At 42.6% G+C, this 21,946-nt stretch overlaps 1 protein-coding gene across 3 annotated transcripts in view; it reads right to left on the minus strand.

The window, feature by feature from the left end:
- Positions 1-4,118: 4,118 nt before the first annotated feature.
- The window catches only part of SYNJ2 (synaptojanin 2), a 51,915-nt gene continuing 34,087 nt past the window's right edge, over positions 4,119-21,946 (minus strand). For all 3 annotated transcript variants that reach the window (XM_083434034.1, XM_083434033.1, XM_083434035.1), the window contains 12 exons: positions 20,409-20,567; positions 19,318-19,474; positions 18,419-18,536; positions 16,709-16,927; positions 14,550-14,628; positions 13,215-13,383; positions 12,537-12,716; positions 11,362-11,496; positions 9,472-9,584; positions 8,401-8,509; positions 7,883-8,085; positions 4,119-6,534 (listed from right to left, as the gene is read on the minus strand). In XM_083434034.1, coding sequence (XP_083290160.1) covers positions 5,719-6,534; positions 7,883-8,085; positions 8,401-8,509; positions 9,472-9,584; positions 11,362-11,496; positions 12,537-12,716; positions 13,215-13,383; positions 14,550-14,628; positions 16,709-16,927; positions 18,419-18,536; positions 19,318-19,474; positions 20,409-20,567 — 2,457 coding nt within the window. In that variant the 3' untranslated portion in view covers positions 4,119-5,718. The remainder of the gene's footprint in view (positions 6,535-7,882; positions 8,086-8,400; positions 8,510-9,471; positions 9,585-11,361; positions 11,497-12,536; positions 12,717-13,214; positions 13,384-14,549; positions 14,629-16,708; positions 16,928-18,418; positions 18,537-19,317; positions 19,475-20,408; positions 20,568-21,946) is intronic.

A 21,946-nucleotide genomic window follows, 5' to 3' on the forward strand; every position in this document is an offset into this window, starting at 1 on the left:
CAAAACTCTCAACCAAGCCTCGCTAACCACTTGACGGTACATGATGTCATTTCATTTTGGAAACCAAGTAGGTCAGAGCCTGACCAAGTGCAGACCAAAGGAGGCTGCCTGGAAAGGCTCATATCTGCCACTGGGCTTGAGAGTTCAAGCTGCCATAGCAGAGACTGCCAAACATCCATCCACCTCCACCCCAAGAATCTGCTTAAAGTGCTTACTGAGCACACTGAAGCTGGCTGTTGGGGTCGCCAACTTCTAGCCCTGCTCCCGTGCCTTTAATAGCCTGTAAAATTCATAAATTAGGTAGCTAAAACTTCTGTCAGTCTTTAAGAACAAGACTCCAAGGGTCATCTACTCCAGCCCCTTGCAATGCAGGAATCTCAACTAAAGCATCCATGGCAGATGGCCGTCCAACCTCTGCTTAAAAACCTCCAAGGAAGGAGAGTCTACCATCTTCGGAGGGTGTCCATTCCACTGCCAAACGGCTCTTACCATCAGAAAGCTCTTCCTGATGTTTAGTCGGAATCTTCTTGCTTGTAACTTGAAGCCATTGGTTTGGGTCCTAGCCTCTGAAGCAAAATTCACATATAGCTTGGCGCTACTTTTTCAAGACACACACACAAATCAACAATCTATGAGTAGCATAGGAGCTAAGAATAGCACATGAATTTTTGCTGTAGTCATTTCCATGAAGGTGAATGTACAGTGGTTGTGGACTATAACAATAATTCATGCTAGTCAACCAAATGCTGACTTCTTCCTGTCACATGAGCCAGTAGCTTACAGATCTCTGGGGGGGGGGGGGTCTGTTCTCCATTCCCTTACCCTCCAGCCTTTGGTTAAACTAGCAGTGGACCCTCTGCCCCATGGGCCTAATTGAACCCATCAGGCTTCTGAATTTAGCCTGTGAGACCATATGGGGCAATCCATAGCCACCCATCAGTCATATGACAGATTTCTGCACCTATCTATATTAGCATTAAGTTCTAAGATCAGAGATAAGGGATTTCCTCACACGACAGCACTAAGATGGGAGGTGAGCCTCTTCTTGCTACTTAATAGTAAAAAGCATCAGGAGAGGCTTATCTCCAGTCTTAGTGCTGTGGGACCAGTAAGTTTAACCATTCAGCTCACATCTTGTTATGTGGGATGAGTGTTCTCTTTCCATGTGCTCTGCAGGGCAGGGGGGAAGAGCTGTGCTGTGTCATCCTTTTTGAAAGATGAGTGGCTGAAGTAACTTGGAAAGGTAAGGGGCAATAACTTGCCATGCTCTCTTCCTACTCTGTTTTGCAGTCTTGATAAAATGTTAAAACTAAGGCCTAGCTCACATGTGTATGTACATGATTTAATCTCTCATCACATGGTTGCTTAATGCTTGATGGCTGATAAGCTGTGAAAACTGTCACGTGGAACACCTTTTACACCAAATTTGTAGTAAGTATTGTGTCTAACTGACTTGTGATTTGTTTATGATACTTCACTTTGACATGACGCAGGTGATGAGTGGACAAATAAACATGTGACCTTGTCCTAAACTGTATAATGGGTAACAAAACGTCTTGATGAGGAACAACCATGAAACCGAAATTCAGTCTTCCTCTCCTATGCCATGAATTATTGAAATATTTTGTCTCTTATCAGATGTGCGAATGTATGTGGATTTATTTAGACACAGTTCTCTGTACGTATTTCTAGAGTTGTATCCTTAAGCACAATTTTTAGTCTGGAAATCAAAGTTCTGATTTCCCATCAAAAAACATTTTAAAAACAGTCAATCCACTTGACAGCTTTTATTATTATTATACCAATACTTTTTTTATTATTTGTATTTGTTCAGACTGAGCAGCGTGAACTGCAATTGATTGCGCAGAGGACGCTCCTGGCAAGATCTAAGTTTTAATGAGATAGCTCACCAGTGAGCCAGTTATAGGATATAGTGCCAAAGGCCAGATACTTCACTTCTTCAAGCAGTGTAATAAAAATAACTTTTATTTGCAATTTATAAATCGACTTAAATTGGTTTTCCTTCTAATGCTTTTATTATCATGCAAATGAGCTGCCACAAAGCTGTTAAATTATCTTTGTTGCAGACAATATTGGCACTAACTTATAAACCATGCTCCTTTTTAAAATAGGCATTCATGTTTTATGTTGAAATGTCGCCATAAATATCCAGTGATAACTTTTTAATTTCTTCATTAAAGAGGAAGGGTGAGGGGTTTTGTAACACGTTCTGCAGGAGTTAAGCTGAAGATTGTCATTTGTCCCTACCCACCTTTCATTTGTGTGGGACACTCAAAATAGCCTCTTGAAATCCTACCTTTTGCTAAGTGTCAAGAATGAAAAGGATAGGTGGAAAGTAGAAAAGGGGTTGGGAACTGGAGCTGGCTGGTGGGCTGGATCCTCGTCTCCCCTGCCTGCTGTGAGCCATATGTGGCAAGTAGGCATCATACATGACATCAGACAGTTGGTGTGACTTGTGAACCAAATGGCATCGCCTGGCAAGCCTAATTGGGTCCATGAGCAGGATGTTTCCCACCACTGCAGTAGCATTTCTATTCTAAGTCCTGATCCAGAAATGTACCTGTGCAGAAGTAGGCTGTGTGCATGGCTGCTTAACTGCCCAGTGTTTTGAGAATACTAGTGATCCCTTTTGGAGAAGTGGAGTGCTTAAGCACAAGACAACTTTTAAGCCCATCAATGTTGTTTCTTATTGTAAAATATACTTTTACCTTCATGGCCTACTAGTGAGCTTCCCAGAGTCAGCTGGCTGACCACTGTTGGTGATGAAAAGTTTTAGAAGACTCATAGGTCCAATTCACCAAGGACTTCCGTTATTTTATGCTGCAGTGAAGTGCACACTAAGCAGTGAGGTCTCTAGCAGTTGCCAGTTTCTGTCTATACCGAGTAGCAAACCTACTTTGGGTCCACACCTCGTTTGGTGAGAGAATTGGCCTTGGTTGTGCTGATATTTATGTTTTTCAGGTGGGATGAGGAGTATGACTGGTGATTCTGCTTTGATATGGTAGGTAATGTTATCTTCCTGGGCTGTCTCCATGAGTTGGGGGCAGTGGTTTATGGTGGTTACACCCAAACCAGGCTTTTCCAAATAGTGGTATTGGGTGACTGTACCTCAGGCATTCTCAAAATTCAACTGCAGGCTGTTAAAATCATTAGGAGATCTTGGACAAGGTGTCACTAGTTCCATTGATCTGTAAATCAGCAGAGGCAATGCATGTATGGAAATGGTGTCTGGAGGCAATTGTGGACTGGATGAGGGCTATTGCAGCTGAATCCTGACAAAACGGAGACTCCATGGATAGATGGTTCCAAGGTCTAGGAATTGGATTGTGTACCAGTTCTGGATGGGACTGCAATTCTTCAGAAGGAGCAGGTTCGTAGTTTGGGGGCGGGGGCATGTGCCTAGATCCATCAGTGTCACTAGAGGCCCACCTGACCTTGCTGCCTTAGAGCACCCATGGCCAAGTTGGGGCAGCAACTTCAGTACAAGGATGGCCTTGTTACAGTGGTCCATTGATTACCAATCTCACAGTTACTACTGCACACTACTGTATGTGGGGCCATACTTGCACCTGGTTCAGAGGCTGCAGCTTGAGCAAAATGCAGTCCTTAGGCAGTGCAGATCTTTCTAAGCAGCCTATTAGCTCACAAGCAAAAGTCATGGTTTTGGGGTCTCTAAGCAACTTGGGGCCAATTGTTAAGATCATCTGAGGAGAACCTGCTGGTTGTTCCATGACTAGTAAAGTGTGACTTGGTGACAATGTGAAAGCTGGCCTTTTGAGTGATAGCACCATGGAATGCTCTCCCTTGGGTATTTCATGGATACATTAATGGCTAATATATGCCTCTTTAACATTTATAAGTTTGCCCCAGCCTTCTTGGACTCTTATCTTTTCCCTAGCTTCTTGGAAACATTATTAAATGTTGTATTTTTATTCAGCAGTACAAACATTGATTAAATAATCAATGTTTAGTCATTATTGTGTATCTGATTCCCTCCTCCTTTTACCTTTCTGGGCTCTAATTCATTGAATCATCAAATGAAACATTTGGCCTTTCAGTTTTGAGGACAATATAATACAGAAACAAAATAAGCCAAGTTCAGTTTCATAAAAAAGAAATTTAATGATATTATTTACAGCCTTGATACAAAAAAGGATAGTCAAATACTTTATAGTTCCCCCCTCTTCTGATCTTTACTATTTCAAAACAAATTAAAATCATGAAGTATGCCGCTCCATCAGAAGATTCCATCCTGTCACTAATAAATTACCAGTCTTAAACAATCACCTGATTCTATAACTTCGTTGCACATGTTCCCATATTATTTAACAATTATCGATAAAATTATCCTCTGCCTTTTATACTCACACTACATTATCTGTCTGTTCTCTACAGACAGTTTCCTTGAGGCTGTATTATGCCAAGGTAACTTTCACTCTCAGGACTGTAGCTCCAAAGGGTGAGAGCTGGGGAACCTTGAGTACAGAAGTCTCTCTCATGTGTACCATTGATATTTCTACATATGCACATTTAGACTCGTCTTACCCTTGTCCAGCCTTCACCAACCTGGTGCTCTCCAGAGGTTTTGGACACCAGCACCTGCCAGCTGGAGCTGATGGAAGTCCTAATCTAAAACATCTATAGAGCTTCAGGCTGGGGGAGACTGTCCTAGGCAATATATGGCCTTGCTGATCACTGTGAGCTAAAGAGGACATGGGTCCTGTCAACAGGGTGATACACTAGGACAGGAATGGGGAGCCTGTGGCCCTCCAGTTGTTGGACTACAATTCTCGCTACTGGTGCTCAACCACATGGTCCCCACTATGAGAGGCACGTGTGATCGGCTTCCCAGCCTCTACCCAAGCCAGAGATGAGACTGCAACCACATTGCTCAGTTATACATTCTAGTGCTTTCATATAACCATAGCTTTAGTTTTCTCTGAGATACCATTTTCTATTTATTAGCTGCTTTATCGCTTGGGACTCCTACATGGCAGTCCTTGATACCCCTAGCAGCACTACAGCTACAGCAGCCTTGGTTGACCATCTCCACGTTATTCTGTTGTCATTAGGCACAATCTGCAGGTAATTTCCTCCCTTTCAGGCCTTGGTGGAAAAAACAACAGAGCGCTTACTGGCTTGAGCTCATTTAGTTTAAGCTTCCCAGACTGCAGATGTTAACAAGCATGAAAGGGAAGATGCAGAGGCAAACATACTGTGAGATCTTCAGCATGTTTATCTGGAATTATGTCCTACCCAGTTCACTAGGGCCTCTCCTAGGAAGTGTGTTCAGCTTTTCAAAGCAACTACCGCTGTGTGCCCAAACAGACACAAAATGCCTCTTTAGACATAATGCAGAAACCTCCATGCTATCCTTTTCACAGCAAGCGAGTACTATGGGACAGACAGCCTTGGTATGAAGTACAGAAAGCAAGCAAAGTGCAAATGAGAAGCAATTGTACCAAAAGGCATTATAGCATGCACATGGAAGAGAAAGTTGCCACTCACCATACAAATTAAATCAGAATTCATTGGAGGGGGCGTGGAGTGTACTTCAACCATAACAACTCATTTAACTCTGTCCTTCCTGTACCAAAGGCTCTGAGAATAAAGCAAATTGTTTCAGCAAAAATCCTGTCCTGTTATGATTTGTTTGTTTGTCGTAGAAAAAAACAAAAGGGGGGGGACGACCCATGCTCATAGTTTTAAACTGGTGTTGGGGTCCACACAGTCATTTTGGGTCTGCTTGGACGCAACCAGTACACTAGGACTTTCAGAGATGGTGCCGCTGTTGCCGTCTTCACCAAATGTAACCCAGTGGCTGAAATCACTTGCACTGGGAAGTTTCACATCTTTTGGAACGTGTGTTGGGCTGATCGGCAGCGGTTGAGGGATTGACTGATAAGCAATGAAGTCAGTCTCCAGGTCTAAAAGACTGGTGCTCCCTCTAAGAAAGTCGTCTGAAAGCTGCTGGTGTTGCTGCTGGAGGCACATGGGCGGAAGAACCTGCAGGCCACTAATTAACTCTGAAGCCATGAGCCTCAAGGGTTTGGAGTCGTCGTCTATCGGGCTGGTCATGGCTCCTGTTGCTGCAGGTAGAAAGGGCTCACTTGGAGAAAGTGGGATGGGATCAGACTGAGTGTGAGACGGATTGTTGTTATTGTTGGAATTAAATGTTAACCCCTTGAGAAACAGGCTGTCACTGCTCTGGAGCACTTGCAGATGAAAATCAGGAGGGGCAGATTTCTTTCTCCTCGGTGGAACTCTTGGAGCATGGGTAGAATTTTGAGAAGGAAGACAAGAGCTCTCCTCCAGAAGACGCAAGGCAGCTGAGTACCTTTCGCTGCTCCTTCTCCTCTCAAGGATTTTGCCCGGGGGGACTGTTCTTGGCTTAGGAACAGGGGCTGCTCTGGTAGGACTTGTAGCAATGGCTCTAGCCTCAAGGCAGGACTCTGGCAGCGCAAAGGAGAAGTGACCAGCAGATTGCTCAAACTGCTCTTCTGGAGAAGGAGGCTAAGAAAAGGATGTCATAATGTCAATCAGTTGCTATTCAACCAGCCCCATAGTGATTAAAAAAAGAGACAATCGCACATACCCACCCCCAAAGCAAGGCTGATGTATTCTTGACAGAGGTAAGATGGCCTTCTCTAATTCTGTACATGCAGCATTCTAAAGTCTTAATATATCCATTTAAAAATGTGCTAAAAAGCTTCAACATTCCGGGGAAAGAATTATGTCCTTGCCATGGCTCTCATTCCTCCTGCTAATTATGAACTCTGTCTCAGAGTGCTAACAAGCTTTGAAGCCAAAATATGGCCATCAAGGAAGAGGAGGTGCCTGCATGCTCAGGTGAACTCTCAAGTTTGCAGAAGTACAAAAATCTGAAGGGGGAATCCCTACCCCCTTAAAAACAGATCAGAGAGAACTGCGCATGCTTAGTAACTAGTTGGAAAAGATAAATGGGCTGTGGTGGAGGGACAGAACAATACTAGGGGAGTACTCAGTTGGCTGTGGAATGGCTGAACACAAGGAGTTAGAAGCTGACCAGCAGCATTGACTCTAATTTACTTAATTTGTTTTAACAATGTGTAACCCACCCTTCATCCAAAAATGGCATTCAAGCTGTTAAAATTACTGCTTCCTTTTTTTGCCCCTCCCCTGCTGCTGTGGTGGTGTGGAAGGGCAAAGGAGAGGGGGCAAGAGCAGAGGCGGAGCTAGCTGCTCCAGCACCTGGGGGCGGGGTGAGTGTCCCAGTGGGGGTGGGGTGGCGGTGTCACCCCCTCAGGGATGACACCCAGGATGAACTGCACCCCCTTTCCTCCACCAGTGGGCAAGAGAGAGGCCTGCTGAAAGAGAAGGCCAGAGAGCAAAAGGAGTAAGTAGGAGAGTGGAAAGTAGACAGGGCCATCTATTTGTCTCTCTGTTGGCATTTACTTATTCTCCCTTTTTCTCCTTTTCCAAGAGAAATGGATATATAAATACAAAAAGGGCAGAGGAACCCTCTCAGTGTCTGTCTAGGTGATTTCCTGGTTCACATAGAAAAGCTATTTTTCATGTCCCCAGAACAGAAGTGAGAACTTCCCATAAAAAACCCAATGGAGAAATCCAAGGTCATAATGTAGCTGGGATTGAGCAAGAGTGTGTCCTGGCTATTCATCTCACTCCCTATGTAACCCAAAGGTTGCAGTCTTCTTTCTCCTTGATGGTACTCTGGGGGCAGTTTTGGAGATGAAGGGACTTTTGAAGCCCACATACCTATTAACTCTGCTCAATGACAAGTTCAATTGCAAACTTCTACCGACTGCATGTGCAACCCCCAAATTTGCCCTCTGAATATTGACTTAACCCTATGGAGACTTACACATCCTGGCTTCCCTCCCATCCTCTGCAGGGGTGCTGGTTTCTTAGCAGAGGGAACTTTTGGTGCTGGACGCTGAGGTATGAGCACTGGGGGTGGTTGCGGGCTGTGAAGTTGTGCAGACTTTGCAACACCAGGGAAGCTTTCAGATTTAGTGACAGTTTGGGTCCTTCCTGAAATGGGTGCCAAGGCTTCCTCCGGAGTTACTGAAATACAGAATTGTAGAAATCTACTTATCCGACATGCCAGGTAAATTGAAAAGTTTTATTTGCCCAAATAGTCTTATTCGCACCAACAGATCAGTTTGAAAATGGAGCAGTATGTTCAAGTCGAAACAAAAATACAAGCATTATTTTAATCCAAACTGAGAGCTCCTCAGGTTACACTACAGGAAATGAGAACAGCAGTAAATAACATTGTAAGATGGCGCCCAAATGAGATGTTTCTTAGGCATGCTTATGTAGCTCTGAAAAGATAACATAGAAACATCAACGTTCTTAACTGAAATTTGTTCATGTTACCTCCTTTTGCTTGCATCAGGCATCTAATCGCTTCCTCTGCTTCCTGAGGAGTGGTGGTTTTGATCTGCTTGACATTATATGGCTTGCTAATTCCAGTCCGTGATTTTGGCTTACAAAAATTTAAAGGAAAACAAATAACAGACGGAGTGAGCCCAGAAGGAAATCATGCATATGCCACTTTCTAAAGCAGAGTATAAACAGGGAAGTAGCCTTAACATTTTCATAGTGGTTAGTTTTTGTCTACCAGCCATGAATTAATGTCAATAAATCCCTCTCACAAGAAGGAATACTTATATATGCTTCATTCCACTCTCCCAATCCACTGTGCCCTTAGGTCTTCCAATAGACACCCTGTTTAAGGAGCTGCCACGACTTGGTGTGCTGATTAGGCCTTGGGCAGGTATGGGGAACCTGGTGCCCTCCAAAAGTTGTTGAGTTCCAGATCTCATCAGCCTCAACCAGCCTGGCCAATGGCAAGGGATGATGGGAGTTTTAGTCTGACAGTATCTGATAGGCCACAGGTTCCCCATCCCTGATCTAGGGGCTTCACTGCTGGGGCACCCTAACCCCAGAACAGTAATATTTCTAGGAAAGGTCCTATACAAACATGTTGTTTCTTCACTTTAGCAAATTGGCAAAGGATGAACAAAGGATGTACTTTGCTGTCATATATTGGCAAGGTCATGCTGTGTGAGATGCTCCTGAAATGGCTCTTTATAGATGCATGCGCCCATGCATGAGTGTTTTTTCTGGCTGCCCCTTTAATGTCTTCATCCCACAGATAATGGTTGCTATGCAACTTCAGCATCTCATAGATGACACTGGAGATTTCAAGCACAATGCACAAAAATAAATAATACACTGGGTACTTTACACATCTGATGTGTCTGTTGACTTTTTAATATTTTTTTAAACATCACAAATATTTTCAACATATGTTGTATATGCTGCCTTGGATGGATTTCTATCCAGAAAGGCAGGATATGCGTAATTGTAAATACACTGTTTTCTTTTTCGTCTCACCTCTTGCCCTCCACCAAATGACTCAAACAATTGTGCTGAACTACTCACTGGTTGCTGAGGTGCCCCTGGAAGAAGCTTTGCAGTCTGCAGGATGGAACACAGAGAGTGGCCTCCTGAAGAGATGAACCCATCTGATGTAGATTTTTTAACAGATACTCCAGCTGGAGGAGAGACACATGCATTGATTTCTGACATTTTGCACGTGTGTGTGTTAAAAAAAAAGTAACAGTGAAAGCACTACAGTTCAGCCATTGATTTAAACAATTCTGGTCCTTGGGGCAGAATTCTGCCCTAAGCTAATAAATTATTTTAGGTGGAATCTAGCATTGTGTGAGCAGACTTCACCATCTTTTCTTCCCTGAGCACAACCTCAAAACCTGTTCCAGGATGCAGGGGGAGGAAGACAGTGGTGGACGTACCACTGCAGAAGCCCCTTCTGCTCATGCAGAGCACTGGATACAGCCCTTGTTTGCTCCAGTGGTTAATGCTCAAAGATAGGCTGGGCTGCATCTGTACTTGGGGTTCTTGCATAGAGTGGCATATGCAGATTCCCCCACAGCAGCTGGTACTGCTGCTAAGTCACCAGATTGCTCTGCTCCTGCTGCTAACCCTCTCCTCTCAGCTTAACCTGTGGAGTGACAGCTGTGGAAGAAGCACACAGATGCATCTTTCGCGTGTGAAATGGTGTCCTGTGGTTTTGCTCAACAATCTGTCTCCTTGCATTAGTAGGCACAGCTCAGCTGTGTGCATTAAGTAAAAAACCTGCACCTTTGCAGTCATGAATGAAGAAACTTGTGGCACCTTAAAGGTTAGTAAATGTATTAAGCCATCATAAATTAGTTATCCATTAAGTTGCCGCAATTCCACTGCCCTGTGGAACGCCCTCCCATCAGATGTCAAAGAGAGAAAACAGTTACAAGCAGTGCTATTTTTCTAGAAAAAGAGGTGCTGGAAGACATCTGAAGCCCTGTATTTTTAATATTTGATGTTTCGCTGTGTTTTTATATTTATGAAGTTGCCCAGAGTGGCTGGGGCAACCCAGTCAGATGAGTTGGGTATTAGTAATATATGATGTTGTTGTTGCAGCAACAGCTCTGAAACCGTGACCCCTTTGAAAAGTGTTACAATTGTCTTTTCCTATGGGCATTATTAACTGAGTTTCACCCACTTGGACAGTACGTATTACAAAGCATTTGGTAGGATCTTTCCATTCAAAAGCCACCCTTCTCTACCAGAGCTTAGGGAGTTAAAAGAAAGAATGGGATGCAAAGGCAGAACGTGAGGCCAAATATCAGACAGTTAACACCCATGCACATTTACTCAAACATTCTACAGAGTTTCATAGGTCATGCTGCCAAATGAGTGTGATTGCTGCTTTTGTCAGACTAAAACGGCAAGGATTTATACAGCCAATGACTCAATCTTATGTAAACTGGGCCAAGTTTGCTACTGGGCCAGGTTGAAAGGTCTTATGCTAATTCACAAACCTATAAACAACCTGGGCCCAAAGTACCTCAAGGACCATCTGAATGCTTATGCTCTTCCTTGATCATGGAAATCATCTGATGGTGGTTCCCCAATGCCCTGAGGTCCAGCTGGCATTTACCAGGGACTGAGCCTTTCACGTGGCTGGTCCTACCCTATGGAATTCCCTGACAGGAATCATCCCTGCCTACATTTCCTGAAAACTCTGTTATCCAGACAGGCCTTTGAAACATGCATTTCTTTTTCCCAACCAGTTTTCATTTATGTTTTGGGTCTTATTGTAATTTTGTATGTTGTCTTCTGCCTTGCAGTATTTTTTAATGAAATGCCCACAGGCATAAATCTCACTGGCTTCAGCACACTCCTTCCAGTGTTCTGGCTATGCTGTGGCTTTGAGGAGCCAGCAATCCAAACACTGTTTTCCGCACAGAGGGAGAAAATGGAGCCCCCCACCTGGAGGAGGAGGTCGCTGTGGTGGCTGAGGCTGCCGAGGCCTGCCTGGGACAGAAAGAGACCTGCTCGGGGAACGATGGCGAAACTCCCCACCTCCGTCCAGCTCTTGTTTCTGTTCGATCAGGTCAGCATCATCTAGGGAACGTGTCAAAATCATTAAAAAATAGAAAACAGACCAATGCAAGGGAAAAAGCCATGATATCAAAAAAGAAATGTTTACCCATCAAAGAAGGTAAGCTGAGGAATGAACCAGGAGAAACTTCCCAAGTGTTCAGTGACTCAACATTCAGCCACCCTCTTCTGTCAAGCGGCAATGTATCAAACTTCATCAACTGCTTGAGCTGTTTCTCCCTCTCATTTTGGGGGGAAAGAGTTGCAGGGGAAGTCTGGCTAGCAAATGAAGTGGTGTGCTCTCTTAAGCACTGGGCAGAGGTTTCTGAAATTTATTTTCAGTGGCATGGAGATTGGGTCACATGGTTTGCTCTCAAGGCACAGTGAGACAGAGCTTTCTAAAAAGGACCAGATGTATATTCAGTGCATATCTAAAAGGCACACAACATACATGTGGTGTACAAATGCCCTTGCAGGTCCCACACCATGTGCAATGCAGGCTGGGATAATGTGATGAAAAGCAGAGGCAAACCAATCAGGTGACTCCAGCTTGCAGTCATGGGAAGCCTAATACCAAACAATGAATTCAATATAGATTGAGATCAAGTGACAAAAGGCGATTGAATATACCTTTCTATATGAAGGACATATTGAAAGAAATAAACCCATACTTATATTTTGCATGGAAGTATGTGTCTGTGTTATATAAATTTAGCTCCTTCATTTTATTATTGGTTTGTTTTATACTAATAACAAAAACATTGCTTTTTTCTCTGTGCTGCATAATATAGCCATGGATGAAAAATACTTTGTTCAACCAGTTTCAGTTCAAAGCTTGTAAAAAGTCAATAAACAAAACACATGCACACACTTGATTGGGCTTGACTCAGATAATGAGACTTGACAAGGAACCATATTTTCTCTGGGAACAATGACAGTTTTAACTTGGTCAGCCAGCCACACCCACAGTGTAACTTGCTCATGGAAGCCAGTCTCCAAAGCCCAATCACTGTGCTTTGAACACACCAGTTGTCTAGTTAGCCACTATCCTATAAAGATGTTACCTTTATACAGATGCAGCTTTCTTCCAGCATGGTGAGATTTGTTTGCATGTACCGTGGATGCCACCATCAAACATTCAGGCCCATCCAGCAAATCGTCCACCGCTAATGCCACTTCTGTCGTTAGAGGTAAATGTGGCGGCATGTCATCCAAATCATCATCATCATCATCAAGGATATCACCTAAATCAGAAGATACAGCAATGGAAATATTGGTGGGAAACTGGACTATCTGTTCTTGGTTCTGACTCTAGTTACAATTTGTATAAAAAGGAAGCAGGAATGTTTAAAAGTGAGGTGTGGTGGCATTTTCCTATAGAAAGGATCAGAGGGCTGTGAGGGGAACCTTTGCACATCGATCAGGGCTTTTGAACCCCTCTCCTGAATGTAGCCCCATCACATCGCTTAACAAAGCTCTTCCAAAACACTTTCCAATGCAACAAGAGAAGCAGCAGAAGCAACAAGAAGAAGAAATAGGGAAATCTCTCTGCTAAATGCCCATTTCTTTTTCTGCAGCTGTCTCTGGCAGCAAGTCTCACTATAGGAAGTACAGTGAAGAGGAAGGTTAGCAAATAAGTGTTGCTCACTTTCCTGATTCAAAAGATACCAATCAAGAGCACACAGAGAGACTTGCAGAGAAACTGAGGGCTCACACATCTAGCTACAGTCCAGGCCACAAACCTTCTGATTCATAATCTAAACTTGTAAAATCAAAATTTTCCTCCAGTAGACAGGAGTTTGCTGTGGGTGACATGGGGGCGATGCTGTCTCGTTTCCTAGTGATTTCCTCCTGAAGGCCCTTCAGCCAGTCCTGGGTTTTAGGCCAGATCTTCACTGTCTTGCCTTTAATCTGCATTACAAAAAGAAAAAAGGAAATTGGTTAATCAAATCACTATGCACAAACGAGACCCAACCTTCAAAAGGATGTAAACCAAAAGCCTAGTTCAACAGATTTAAGACAAAAGCTGTCAGCTAAATATTCTAAAGAGTAGGTGGAGCTACTTTTGATAGCTGACATGTAGAGGGAAGGTACTATGACATTTTCCTCACTCTTTTGTAATACTCTCTAAGGTTTTGTTTCGCCTTGGTGGTGGCTGAAGTGTGTTCAAGGGCCATTTGCACTGTGACGCTGATGGGGGACTAGCCCCGGTTACATAAACAGTACGTTGCCTACTCTCTAGAAGCTATGGAATAATTATGCAATTCTTCAGTGCCGTATCGAACTGCTTAATTGCCTAGTCTAATCTGAACTCTGAAAATACTGCTGCTCCACTGTTAATGCCCCTTTCCCAGGCACTGATGATTATGGTAAAACCAAGAGGGCCAAGATGATTCATCTGTAAAGTAGTACTGCATGCCTCTCCCTCTAAAGAAAGTTGGTCATTTATATATGCCCCGCATTACCGACTAATTACACAGCACATAAGAGTGTTTATGTTAATGCTAGGTAGGGGGATTTAATTTGTGTGAGTGTTTCCTGGAGAAATTTGACCTGCTTTTCAAAGTCCAAGTGTGCATAGTATTGACTTGATCCACCCATATTCACATCACTGACATCCTTAAAACTGAGGCTCCTTGAAGTTCAGCCTACAAAATGTCACTCTCATACAAAACATAAAGACAACGAGTCCTGTGGAAAATTAAAGACTAATGGATTTACTGTGGCAATGGCTTGAGCATCTAGTAAAGTAGGCAAGTGCATGCCGTAATAAATGTATAAGGGATGACCGGAGTCTTCCTTGTCTGAGTAGTCACATCCACCAGCTTATAGTTTTCAGAGATTCTCTCTGGAGCTGTATTAGTAGCTGACTTAAAAAAAAAAAAAAAAAGTAGTCAGCCTGAAACTACAAGCTGGTGTTCAGGGAAATGTCAGTTCCATATTAAAGATGCGGTCCAATGAGGGCTGTAAAAATGCCTGGCATTCAAAGAAATCGAAGAGAATAGTGAATGTCAGCTCTCTCTCCAATAGCCATTTAAGTACCTAAAATAGTGCAGGGAATTTTTTATTTTCCTTACCTTGGCACCATCTACATCAAGAACTTGAAGAGCAGACCTGCTTTCTGCAAATGTTACAAGCATCTGGCCTCCATTGATCCTGACAAGAATAGAAAGAAAGAAAGAAAGAAAGAAAGAAAGAAAGAGGTGGTCAATCAACTGTGCACATGCCTATTACTTCCTGCATTTAGTCTTGTGAATAATGCAATTGCCTCCAATGCTTTTAGGGCAGATGGTACTAAATTTCTCATCATGCTCATTCAGAGTGAATGATTCTTTATCTGTGCTTAACTGAAAAGCTGGTGTAAAGAGATAATGTCTGATATGTTGTTTCAATCACATCTTATGTTCTCACTCTGTGCTTAAAATTAGAGCAGATTTAAGCTGAAATGGGGAAGAGGGGAAGCATGAATGGCTTAGGTGACTTCTTTAATATTTCTTAGGTAATATCCAGACTGCAGAGAGAATTATTGGGTGCACTCTTCCCACCTTAGATCAAATCTATGCTGCCAGGTGCCATAAGAAAGCGGCAGAAATAGCACAGGATAGTACGCACCCCAGAAATGATCTCTTTCAGCTTCTGCCTTCTGAAAGAAGGTATAGGGTTATAAAGGCCAGGACTAGCCGCCTTAGAAACAGTTTCTATGCAAATGCAATTCTGGTTCTAAACGCAGCATAAGGGTTTCTTCTTTTTTATGTTCTATTCTCTGTTTCTGTTTTGATGTCATGTTATTGGAAAAATCAATAAATATTATTTTTAAAAAAATATTCTTCTTTTTTATGTTCTATTTTCTGTTTCTGTTTTGATGTCATGTTATTGGAAAAATCAATAAATATTATTTAAAAAAAAACTAAACGCAGCATAAGGGGTCTATATAGTATAGTGTATTTTAAAATGGGGTTTTAGAGTTTTTAGGGGTTTTTAAATGTTTTATGTAGTTTTGCAGTACTTTTATGTAGTTTTATGTAGTTTTTATGTAGTTTTATGTAGTTTTTCAATTTCATTGTTCCGCATGGGACAATGACAGTAAAGATATCGTTATCGTTATCGGCTCTGGTTGTTGCTCCCCAGCAACTGGTACATTGCCTCTGAATCTGAATCTCCTTTGTTTTGAGATGTGTACATTATACGTACATATAGCTTTCATGACTTGAAACTTTTCATTTTCTTGATCCTGTATCATTAAATCTGCCACAAGTGTTGCTGGGTATCTAGGAGAGCTTATTGAAAGAGGGCTCAGCACTTTTTGGAATGTAATTGTACTGCCATATACTAAAGACCACATAACGTTGATTCATAGAAAACATGTATTATTTCTCCTTTGGCACACTTCAGTGATTGCTATGATGATACACTCACAATTGGGATGACTGAAGGGTGGTAAAAGGATGAGTTTTTTCAAAGCTTCAGCACAAGGCAATAGGAATTCTATTCCATGCTGATGATCATGATAAATAACTAGGTTGTGGGATAAATTCTGGGGCAAGTAATTTATACACAAGGATGGTGGTGCCTTTTGACTATGTGCCAAAGGTATGCAAATTTGTTAAATAATGTGAAGATCCAATACGGAGATGGGGCTGCATTATTCGCACGCATACACAATGCTCAATGTATGTGAGGAGAAACAACAACACATTATATCAGAGTATAAAAGCTTTTTGTTTCAGGCAGCCAAGAACGCAATGTTCTGACCCACCTGTGTTTGAATTAGGGTTAAGTCCATTCAGCATAAATAATTCAGAAATATACCCAGAACGCAAGAGAAGTGTGTGCATTTTTAAGCTGACGCTTTAGTTTGCCCTAAGGTAAACTTCAGGGTAAGCTGTCAAGCTTGTCTGACCAATTCTCTAGAGGAGACCACTAGCTCTCAGGAGCCAGTTCGTCAGATAAACATACAGGAAAGCTGACCTGCCATTTCCTAAGCACAGTGGCTCAACTTTTTGGTCTAATTCACTTTGACCTTCTGTTGTTATGGCTGTGATTGTTGACATTAACTAAAAACAATGCTCAATAAAATGTATTACTTGGAAAAAGGATTGTGGCACTGAAATATACTCTAATAATTATTATTTGTTGTGACATGAACAAACTTCCACACTTCACAGAAACTCATTTCAGTCACAGGAGCAAGAAGTTAGAATCCAAGCCACTGGGGTAATGAGGATAATATTTGTACCTTACAAGTACAACGATGCCATAAGTCTCAAAGATTTGCATTAGTTCGGTACGCAGGTCCTCTGGAAATTCATCTCTCTCTTCAGGTGATGGTGTCTGCAGAGTCACCACTACGGTGGCATCCAGAGGACCCTGGAAGGATGACACTTCCTGGAAAACTTTCTCCCGAGCCGCTACATCAACTTCTTGGACTTCTACTTCCACGATAGCTAAAACAGGCCTAATCAGAGAAATAAGAAGAAAGAGATGGGTGAGGGAAACCAATAATTCCAGGGGAAATAAAGAAGCAAGAAGACAGAGGGCAATGTTGACTTGTTATTAAAAATTGTTGGCACAATCAAAGCAATTGGAAATCAGGCCTGCTTAACACACATAGTTTCCTTGCTTGGTTTCCCAATATATCCGATGGGGCAACTTATGCAACACTTTCCTTTATTTTTTAAAAATAGCATATCTGTCCACACAATCATATAAGAATCTATACAAAGAGTTGGTCAACTGGGGAAAAGCCTATAGCCATAGGAGACTGATGGATTAAAGGCCTTGTTCTTCACAGTGGCAGATGAACTCTAAAAAGACAAGACAAAATTCCCTCCTCTGTTGTTGTCAAGTACCCAACCAGATACCACCGTTACTGATAGCAACCTCCTAATGGCAGGGTAGCCAGAGGGAGGATTACGTATGTCTGCAAATGACATATGGTCTCAGCCTACAGGTGCTGTCTACAGAAGATTTCTGTCTTCTGATATTTTTGTTACATTTTAGGGAAATGCAGATACTAAAACTAGTGAGAAAATAAAAAACAGCAAAAGTTATTTATGCTTTAATTATTTTACAAAGGAAACAAATCAAGTGTAGAATCAAAGCCTGAAACAAAACATTAGCTTCTTTCTCTTTCTTTCCCCACATTTTTTCATAACATAAAGTAAGCTTCACATGTTTTTATCCTTAAGATTTGCCATCACAGACTATCTCCTTTCCCCTCTGGGCACTCAGTGAGCACAACAGATTTTCCATGATGCAGCAAGATGGTGGCACAAGATTACAACCACACAGCAGGTGTGGAGTCAGGGAACCAATGGCAACCATCGGCTGGGTCACACAGGGATAGGTGGAGGGGTAAAATTGTATATGGGGTTGCCCATGTTGTTTGAAATGCTTCAGTTTTGCACCAATCATTCATTGATCCAGAATTATGGATTCATATGACAATTTCAATCAGCTGACTGGCTTCACGTGACCATTACTACTTGCTTTTTGGTGTTCTGATGACCACATAATTTTTTTTTATGAGAAAAGGCTCTAGGATCACACTGATAGCATAGGGTGCCACAAAGGGCTATCTGGGATTCCTCATGAACTGTCAATGCTGCACACCTAATTGGCCAAAGGATTTTGTGAGCATGAACCAAGCACACACTCCTTTATAGTGAATTAGGTCAATCTCACCAACTATTGTCTGCTCTGCCTGGCAATGGCTCTCCACAGTCCTGGATAATTTCCTCATAATCTTTTTTTAAATCTGTGATCTTTTGAATTAGAGATGCTAGAGGCTGAACCTAGGACCTTATGCATGTTTTGCATGCTGCTTTCCATATGAGCTACAGAACCATCCTTTACTATGCAACAGTACAGAAAAGCATGACAATCACAGAAACAACAGCATCTCTGCCATTTCAGAGGGGTTATGCTTCTGTTGATGTTACAGTACCTGTGATCGCTTGCTTGGAGTTCAGCTCTTCCATAATACATCAAGGCACCAGGAGACCAAATGGGTTTGAATTTGGTTTCTGGACTGAGATCAGTGTCAAAAAGATTGATCTCTCCAGCTTGTAAAAGAAAACAGAATTCAGTTTCAGAGTTTAAAATCATTAGAGCAAAACGTTCAATAAAATGTTGGGACTTCAATCACTTTTTATGGTGGCTTATAACTTATGTGGGGACGCGGGTGGCGCTGTGGGTTAAAGCCTCAGTGCCTAGGGCTTGCCGGTCGAAAGGTCGGCGGTTCGAATCCCCGCGGCGGGGTGCGCTCCCGTTGTTCGGTCCCAGCGCCTGCCAACCTAGCAGTTCGAAAGCACTCTTGGGTGCAAGTAGATAAATAGGGACCGCTTACTAGCGGGAAGGTAAACGGCGTTTCCGTGTGCGGCTCTGGCTTGCCAGATGCAGCTTGTCACGCTGGCCACGTGACCCGGAAGTGTCTTCGGACAGCGCTGGCCCCCGGCCTCTTGAGTGAGATGGGCGCACAACCCTAGAGTCTGTCAAGACTGGCCCGTAAGGGCAGGGGTACCTTTACCTTTACCTTTATAACTTATGTGGCACCCAACTGTCATGACACAAAATATTATTATATATATTATTTTAACACATGAGTACTGCAATGGTATGGGCAACAAAACACAATGCATTGATGGTAAATAGTAATTCATTTATGTGCATACAGGGTGACTCAAATGGTAAGTATGGCAATTTTGAGTTCTTTGCCCCACAGAGGTGTCAGTTGACACAACTTTGGTACCCGTCTATAATTAAGCTATTACAATACATATCTTCATTTCATGATCCAAAAAGAAGTCTATCAGACTTTTAAAAAACTGAAAAGATCCTACCCACCCGTTTTATGAATAGGAAGTTTCTTCCTCCACCAAAGTACTCTGTCAGTCCAGGCTGGAGTTCTGCATTTGTCACTTGTATCATAAGCCTCTGAGCCAACATCGTACTTATATGTTGGACCAAAATTAATAGTTCCTTCATGAAAATCCTTAAAGATCTATAAAACAAATCACAGGTCATCTAAATCTTGGCTTATTATGGTGCCATTCATACAGTATTTTTTCTCTTGGTATAAAACAGATCTCCACCATGTAGTACTAAGCACAGATAGCAGCCTGATTACAGTCATACCTCGGGATGAATATGCTTCAGCTTAAATATTTTCGGGTTGCGCTCCGTGGTGACCCAGAAGTAACGGAGCACGTTACTTCCGGGTTTCGCCACCCGCGCCTGCGCAGATACTCAAAATGATGTCAAGTGCATGTGTGGAAGCGACGAAACGCGACCCGCGCACACGCAGAAGTGTCTTACGTTCGCTTCAGGATGTGAACAGGGCTCTGGAACGGATCCCGTTCGCATCCAGAGGTACCACTGTACTTGCATTTTTAGCAAAGTATTTTTGCTTATGTTATGTACCTGAATAAGACAAAACGGCAACTAGAAAAATGATCCCATTAAAAAATAATTATAATCCTGTTTGGCCATTAAGAGTATAAATTTTGGTTGTTTTTTTTTAAAAAAAAATTTCCAACTTTTCTAACTTCATTATTATTTTACTATAGTCCCCCCCCCAAAAAAAACCTAGCTAACCTACCTTGATATTTATTTCATAAGGAAGGTGGGATTAATTTTTTTTTTCAAACAAAAGCAACCAGATGTACACCATGGACCTCTGGCAGCACAAGTTTTAAGAATATCATTGTTTATTAAATGAATAATCACCCTGCCTTCCACTGCAAAACAGAAGGTGGCCTCAATAGTGTCCCTAAGTAGTCTCTCATCCAGACCCAAAGCTGCTTAGATTCAGCTAGGTTGCTGCAACATGTGCATTCAGATGAGGCTTTGGGCATCTGCTTCAAATAACTAAAGAGCTTTCGGGTGAATATCTCTTTTACAGTAAATGCTCTTTCAAACAGCACCAGTCCCCTTACTTTTCCACTGGATTTCTGCTGCTGCAGTTGATCAAACTCCAGGAGTGTCTTCCAATCTTGTCGTTTGAGAAAATAAAATACTTCTTCATAGGTCAAGTCAATGCGGTAGTTAAAATCACCACACCAGAACACATAGTCATGGGAAAACATGCTTCTTCCCTGGTTGTGTGTGAGAGAAAATTGTATTTTCAAGCACAGATTAAACAACAGGATTTTAATCTTCCTTATTTCTGAGTGCTGTTTTAGACTTTTCTTCAGAGTATGGCCCATTAATAAATCCTGGGCACTACGTTTCTCGATACAACTTTGATCTTTAGTTTCAGTACAGGCCACTATCTTATACTGAAACAATACTGATCCTATAATCTGGCACAATCACAGTTAACTAAGATAGCTCAAGCGCATATGCACATCTGTTTTGATGACGCATGCTTTTAACTTTAAAAATGTGCTTCTTCCAACAGAAATGGCCCACACAGAGATATGAGGTGCAATGCTAGCTTCCTGGCAGGGGTGTCCCTGACATTTACCTGGAGGGAAATGGAGCGGTGGAGGCATTGGTTCAGTACAAGTGCATCGGTGGAGCCAATCCAGTGCTCCTGCCAGTGAACCTGCCCCACCATGCCAACCTCCCTGCCATTTCATCCCTCCCACGCCTGGTAAGTGGCAGCAATACTGTTGCCAGGAAACTAGTGTTGTTGGTTCCACCTCCCCAAGTGAGCAACTTCCTGTCCACCAAAGCACAATCTTCATATTAAATGAAGGTGAATTTGCCCCTTAAAACTATAGTCTCACACTACTATAACTGCGGGTGGCGCTGTGGGCTAAAGCCTCAGCGCCTAGGGCTTGCCGATCGAAAGTTCGGCAGTTCGAATCCCCGCGGCGGGGTGCGCTCCCGTTGTTCGGTCCCAGCGCCTGCCAACCTAGCAGTTCGAAAGCACTTTTGGGTGCAAGTAGATAAATAGGGACTGCTTACTGGCGGGAAGGTAAACGGCGTTTCGTGTGCGGCTCTGGCTCGCCAGAGCAGCGATGTCACGCTGGCCACGTGACCCGGAAGTGTCTTCGGACAGCGCTGGCCCCCGGCCTCTTTGAGTGAGATGGGCGCACAACCCTAGAGTCTGTCAAGACTGGCCCGTACGGGCAGGGGTACCTTTACCTTACTATAACTATATAAATTGAAACAAACTGTAATAAAGATTTACTGCAATTCTCAACCATCAAGCTTTTGTTTAGAGTCCATTGTTTCAGCTAAATTTAAATGTTTGTTATAAAATCAAGCATAACAAAAACTCAAACCATACCCAACAAAAATATATGCATTCCACACCAAATCGTGTCTGCAACTATAGTATCACTAGAGGGCACTGTTAATATGGATATATTTTGAATACAGATGTACAAGCTACTTCTAAGCATGGTTTGCCCAAATTCAGGCTATCTTTTTAAGGCTTCGGAATCAGCAGCTACCGATATCCTCACACACGCACGGAGATAAATGTCTGTGCTACATTCCCTGAATTAAGATTGGGGAGAAAGGA

Source organism: Podarcis tiliguerta (genome assembly GCF_965153285.1).
Source record: "Podarcis tiliguerta genome assembly, chromosome: 3".
Classification (NCBI taxonomy): Eukaryota; Metazoa; Chordata; class Lepidosauria; order Squamata; family Lacertidae; genus Podarcis; species Podarcis tiliguerta.